The sequence below is a fragment of the Sapajus apella genome, unplaced genomic scaffold (genome assembly GCF_009761245.1).
Source record: "Sapajus apella isolate SASKATOON/1434 unplaced genomic scaffold, GSC_monkey_1.0 scaffold54, whole genome shotgun sequence".
Lineage (NCBI taxonomy): Eukaryota > Metazoa > Chordata > Mammalia > Primates > Cebidae > Sapajus > Sapajus apella.
The window spans coordinates 12198431-12205289 of NW_022436994.1; the positions used below are offsets into that span (position 1 = coordinate 12198431).

A 6859-nucleotide genomic window follows, 5' to 3' on the forward strand; every position below is an offset into this window, starting at 1 on the left:
TCGAATGCAGAATTCATAAATTTCATTGGGACGTAAATAAACATCTGGTGCAAACAGTGTTATAGGATGCATCACATACTTTCAGTCAGGATTAACTTTTCAATTCGCAAAACACCATGGACTCAACAGTGAGAAATGACTACTTAGTGCCTCAGTAATTGTGTTTTATATTTCCCTCTCAGATTTATTTTTGCAGTACTAGGTCATCTTCTACTTCTTTCTGAAAGAGGGAGAAAGGGTGAGAGAGAGAGAGAATTTGAATCCTGAAAGAATAATTTCTCGAAAATGAGAAGGTGGCAATGTCTTTTAAATGTTCATGACAGCATTGTAGGTTTTCCTTGAGGAAGAGAATTTTATATTTGTTGGGTACACGCTTTTCATTTTATGGGGTTAATTGGTTGGTCTTCACTCCATACACGTAATCACTGGAACTTCACTATAAATACTCATATAAAAGATAATGACCGCTACTTCCTGGGTATGTGAGGCATATATTAAATGTGGAATAAATTAACACATTTTGAGCCCTATGTGTATGAAAAACATGGATTTGTACTTTGTCATAATTCCTAGTTTCACCCACATAGAGAAAACCAGGTACAGTTAACACCCACTTATCTGGTGGAGAGAATTTCATCATGCAGAACACAGCCAAGCTCCATGAAGTAAAGGAGTGAAAATACCTTCCAACTCAGACATAGTTGTCCATGTCCCTCAAAGCAGATGCATAAACTGGTGCATGTGAGATGCCCTGAGGAAGTAGCTAAGACTTTATGAATGTTGAATTCACACCCCGATCTAGTGGGTTTATTTCTCTGATTTCCAAGAGCAGATGATGTGTATTAAGTAAGAAGTCTACAGGCCATGCAGGTTTGCATCAGCAGCGATAGCTCAAAGGTGTGGAAGAGAAAGAGCCATCCCCGTATTTCATGGCCATCCACCCTCACCAGATTTCAATCTGATTGATTTGGGTTTGTTTTAAAGTTTAAAGTCAGGAAACATTCACTAGTATATTCAGGCTTTCAAACTAGTGCAAACGATGACCCCGCTTGATTTTATGTAGTTTTAAGAAAGATGAATAATTTCCTTTGAAAATGGTTAAGTAAGATGGAATCTTTGGTTCTACAGAGAGTGGTTTTGAATTGTCGTGATGGCTGAGTTATGTGCAGCAATGAAGCTCCCAACATTGCTGAATAAAGATTCAACTTAAACTTTCAAACTTAGCAAATCAACTTTCAATATTTGCATTACAAGAATAATACCTACATCCTTTCATATTATGTACTAAGTGGTGAACTTAAAATATAATCAATTTTTATGTGGATTTCATAAAATGTATAAAGTGTGATAAATGATCAGGTCATTAGTCATCCCTCACCTGTTGAATTTTCAGCGTCGTTGTATATCACAGTACTACAGTGACAATGATACAAGATCAAAGTGATTCCTTCCTCTCTCCACACCACCCAACCCCTCCTCCCCAGTCTTATGACAGTCACAGAGTACAGTGAGTAATTGACATTTTCAGTATAATAGCCCTCTTGGAAGTTTTCTAGATTCTTGATCTGGTGGTAAACTGTAGAATTAATACAGCTTTGGGTCCTTCCCTGGTAGACCGTAGAGCTTCTATTAATCTATGCTCATCATTTTTTAGTCTTACTTGATTTTTTTTCTTCATAAATAGTCTTAGATTCTTGAAGGCAGCAACAACAAAATCAAAACAAGGGAAGTAATGTGTTATAATTTTAAAAACATGTTTGTTATGCTTATATTCTAGCAGTTTCTTGTTGAAGAAAATTTGGAAATAGAGTAATGGATAGGGAAGGCAATCAAAACCACCTGAATTCAACATTACACACATCTAAGAATCATCCACTCCACCCAGTTGGGACAGTGGTGTTGCTGACCTCAGGGGGTACAGCCACCTCCTAATGTGTTTGTTTGGCATGGCCTCCCAGCCTCCTGCACCCCGTGGGGATGCTCTGTGCATTCTTAAGTGGTCCATCAGAACCTGTCTGCGGAGAGGGCCCCCCTTGGAATCGCCTTTAGAGCCTGCTACCCCAGCACTAGGGTGAAATAACTGGGAGCCATTCTGAGGCTTGTTGGTGTACACATCAGTCCTCTCTGGGCAGGCTCCCAGCATGACCAGTGTGGACCCATCACATTTGAAGAACATGTCCTGGTATGTTTGCTGTCGTATTCATCTCATAGCCATGGAGTCAAACCTCCGGGTTTTGGATCCATTCATTTTGCTTCTTGAAACTTGGGAAAACCTTGACTCTTCGTTCATGCTTCTAATTATAAAATCTGTTAAAACTCTTCAGTTTTTACAGTGAATTACTACTTTTTTTAAGAAAAGTAATTTATTTTCAGAGACAATGGGTGCGAGTTTCTAGGACTAAGTGGGGACGGGGGAACTATTTTTAAGGAAGAGCACACACCCAGGAGCTCAGGAACCCGGAGCGGTGGACTGGGGAAAGGCAGAAACAGGAGGGGGGCTGGGGTTAAGGTGACTGTTAATGCTATCTTGGGAGGAATTCCCTGAATTTTGTTCTAGACCTCTCTCCATGTGAGTTTGAGTGGGTCAGCTCATCTCTTCCAGGAGGCTGCACAGCACTTCTCTGGCCAGGGCATAGATTTGCTGCCTTTGTGTAGGGGTCGTGGAGGCCTAACCCAGGCCAAGAAGGAGGGGAATATGCATTTAAGTTAAAAAAAAAAAAGGAAGCATGTGTACGTGCATATATATATCAGCCACAGATTCTAGCGAGCCTTTCCATTCTTAAAAGCATCATGAGCATGGGAGAAATGAAACTAGTATTTGTATGACAATGTCTTTGTCGTCTAAAACTTGACAATATAATTTCATTTTTCAAGTAAGTGTGTTCTAATTTGTTCCTCTTGGCTTTGTGTCTCCCTTCAGCCCTTCTCCTCTCGTCAGCCTATCTTTCAAGATAGGGAGCCGTGTTGTTCTTCTCTTGCTTTCCCGTCTGGGTGTTAGTTGCAGTCACAGGCTCTACCTTCTCAGGAAGGTGCAGGCTCTACTTACTCAGTCATATTTCTGTAGGACCCCACATAGCCTTGTAACTAACCTTGAAGAGTTCTTCCACAAATTCTTAGATTAAGTGTAAGTAGTGAAGGTATAATAGTACAGCAGTGTTGCTTTGTGAATCAGAATGCTGCTTGGAAGTGTTCATTTGATACAGATTGGGCTCTTTTTTTTTTTTTTTTTCCAGATCCCCCTCATCTTTTCCCTGCCTTCCATCCTCCTGTACCAATTGATGCCAGACATCACGAGGGCCGTTACCATTACGATCCCTCTCCGATTCCTCCATTGCATATGTAAGTATTAACACTTTCCTCATTAATGAAATGAAACAAGATACTGGCTTTTACCATCTCAGGACTTTTTGTTAATGGCACATCCACTGGGTTTTGAAGATGTGATAGAAGTGTAAGATTTACTTTTGAAATATAGCAAGCCTGTCAGTTCGTGGATTCACTGAAGCAAATCCCTGCCGCTTCCTGAGGAATGCCTGTCACACTACGTAACCGACAGATATTTCCTATATATTTTGCTGACGTGGGTTCTGTGGGCTGTAAATACTAAATTAAAAAGTAAAAGCCTAATGGAAAGTTACCCTCAGAATATGTATTTGGTTGACATTAGATTTGAAGTTTTTTTATGTTAAAATTTCTGTAACGTGAAAGTCCTTTTCTAGGGATCACAATGAATTCGAATGAAATTTTTATGGTAAATTTTCATAACCCCTATGTAAGTACACCAAAAGTCACTTGATTGATGGGAATGTCACCCAAACAAAATGGCAAATCTGATCGAGCACATGGTTTATAGAAAGATAGAAGGAAAGAATGCTGTTGATAACATACATTAGGAAAGGAAAAAAGAAAATCTCTTGGAAATAAATACAATCTTACTTGGTTTGGAGGAAGTAAAGGATGGTGGACTTGCAAAATAAAATAGTATTCTTTTGTAGTACTGTCTAGGAAACTGTCATGTACTATAACAATTGGAGCCACTCTCTGGGATGGGCTGTCCCTTGCCAACAGCCTTGATATATACATTTAGTCAAATCTAATAATCACCATTATTCTGAGACAGTAAAGTTAGAAAAGCACAAATAATACTTTGAAGAATAATGCTGGTTATTCAGATGGTAGATCGCATCTCCATGGCTATTAGTTACAGCTGTGTAATTACATATTATGCCAAAGAAAAATGAAGTTGTTTTAAAACAAGTCCTCCTCTGTGAACAGAATTAATTGATATTAACAATCCTAACTACATGTCCAAGTACACATATAATATTTTACCAACAGTTTTTTGGATCCATCTCCCATTACTGGATTGTAATTTCAGGGCAGATTTGCCTGGAGGTAAGTAATAAATCTGTGTTGCAGACTTCTATAAGCATTAAAGGAGAAGTGGGTATTTATAGAGAGAGAATGCAGAAACTTGTGACTTATTCTTTGACTTTTCACTGGAACACAAGTAAGTATTTACAGGGTTCTGAAGCCTGCTAAAAATACTCTCAAATAAAACCAAGAGACCAATTAAAAATTCCCTATACAAAGGGAAGGAAATTCCAAGTTCAGCCTGAAACATGACATGTAATTCACCCCGTTATACAGAGGTTTTATGGTACAGATGTGACCACATGCATCTCAGATGAGGCTCTGCCCCGTGGTTCAGAGCATGCAAGGGCCAGATAGGCCTTGGAGACATGGATGGCTAATTCCTCCCAGACTGGAGCCTCTGTGATGTAGTTAATTTAAATCAGATTTTTCTATGGAATTTTGGAGTTCTTCATTCTTTCAGAAACGATGCTGTAGAGAAATGTTTTAAATGAGTTTATATGATAGGCTGAACTATTTCCTCTGCATTCATTATAGTTTTTCTTGTAATGAAATTCAAATATGAATTCATCAATACAAATTTCATGTCTTGGTTCTGTGGTGTAATATAACAGCAAACTCTCCTGTGGCCCCCACTATGTGTTCTGAGCCCTGCTTGCTGACCTGTGTTGGCCCATGATGTTAATATCACAAGACAAGGCAGGTCGCATCTGGACCATCCTCATAGGGGGAGTTGGGGAGTCACATTTCCGGTGTGACTGTTGAGCTGGGTTTTCTTTGGATTTTAGTTCTTCCTGCCTTTTGAGCCAAGCTTTGGATACTTTAGCAGCATCTGACTAAATTATTCTCTAGTAGCCTAAATGTATAATTATCAAAAAGATTCATAACGTAAAGCTGATAGTTAATCCTGAGCCTCAAAAGAGAAGTCCTGGAAGGTTCCTAGAGGGAATATTATTGCTACGGGCAAGAGAATGGTGAGCTTATAGGTTTGTGGCCTCCTGGGACTGCCTGGTTTTGGTGCATCCTGGCAAGGCCCTGGGTGGACCCTATGCTTATGAAGTGGGCCCCAGGAAGCTGGACATGTCACGCCCCTGGGTCTTTGTGATGTGACATTCTCTCTGCATTGGTCTCAGTGGCCTTCCTTCTGCATGGTGAACTCCTGCTTATAGTCATCCTCAAGGACTAATTCAAGGGCCATCCCAGAGACTGTTTTTATAGCATCTTATATGTAGCTTTATTGTGGTGCTTTTCCTCTTGCTTGGCGATTTATTGTTAGCAGTCACTGCTTCCTGCTAGTTTTGTAGGCAGTACCCTGCACTTGGTCAGACACTTTGTAAAAGGTGCTCAGTGGACACTCACATTGGCCCAGTCTGGGAGATGGGGGAGGAGCAGTCAGAGAGCTCCAATTCCTGTTCTTGTGTTGCCACTCACTTGTGCTGTGAACTCTGGCCACTGACATTTGCACGTGCAGGTTTCATTACATGGAAATGAAGCTATCTGCTGTACCCAGCTCTTCAGAGCACAGGGAGAGTTGAGTGAAATAATGTTCATGTAAGCACTCTGAAAAGCACAGAGCTCTAAACAAATGCTGAGGGTTGGCATTCCAGACACTTGGGGGCATGAAAAATACTGGGAGTTTCTATTCTGCCCTTGCTCAGTTATGAGTCCCTGGGTTACTCTTGCACCTTCTGAGGTATGATAAGCAGACACCTGTGATCACCTTGAAAGTGGAGGCTAATCTAGGCAAATGTGACTTGGTTATAGAAATCTTAAAAGCACGTATTTGCTGAGGGGTAAATCAATTACCTAGGAAAGTAAAATCACTTCATCCAGAACTTGAATTCCAAACTGTTTGCTATATATTTGTCTTACAGAAAATGAGATCAAATGAAGAGTACTGTTTTTGCAATAAATATTTTAATTATAAGAAGACAAAGTTTGGAGATATTCTCATTATTTTGTATACACAATTGTTCTTCTGGTGCCAGCTTTAAAAATTAAATTACGAGCCTCTTAAAAACAAGGATTTGTGTTGATGGAAATGCAGACAGATCTCTATTTAGAAGAAGGGCGGGCGCTTCTATAATTATGCTATCATATCCTATCATTAAAGAGTCTATTGAAAGAGGTTTATAAATTGCTCCTCTTTTTAGATAAACCACCCTATATTAAGGCATCAACGATATGGTGCAGAATTAAATTAAAATCTCATAAAATGAAATATGTTCTGTATTAGCTGTTTGACACTTAATTTGCCTCTGAATGAGTAGAGGAAATCACAAATTAACCTGCCTTTGTTTTTCCAACCATGGCTTATTAGGTGTTAGAACAACTGCAATTACAGCCTAATAATAACCGCTATGCCTTATAAATATGTACGGAAATACGTCAGTTTGTATTAAAGAGCCCAGTTTGTTAAATGGAATGCCTTTAGCTTGCCCTGCTTATCCTTACAGTGTTATCCACAGTTTATGGTTAGGCAGTG

The 6859-nt window shown here is 39.6% G+C and overlaps 1 protein-coding gene across 6 annotated transcripts in view; it reads left to right on the plus strand.

Annotated features, from left to right (window-relative positions):
- The window catches only part of GLI3 (GLI family zinc finger 3), a 277297-nt gene that overhangs the window by 157151 nt on the left and 113287 nt on the right, over positions 1-6859 (plus strand). For all 6 annotated transcript variants that reach the window (XM_032244432.1, XM_032244433.1, XM_032244434.1 and 3 more), the window contains one exon: positions 3234-3339. In XM_032244432.1, coding sequence (XP_032100323.1) covers positions 3234-3339 — 106 coding nt within the window. The remainder of the gene's footprint in view (positions 1-3233; positions 3340-6859) is intronic.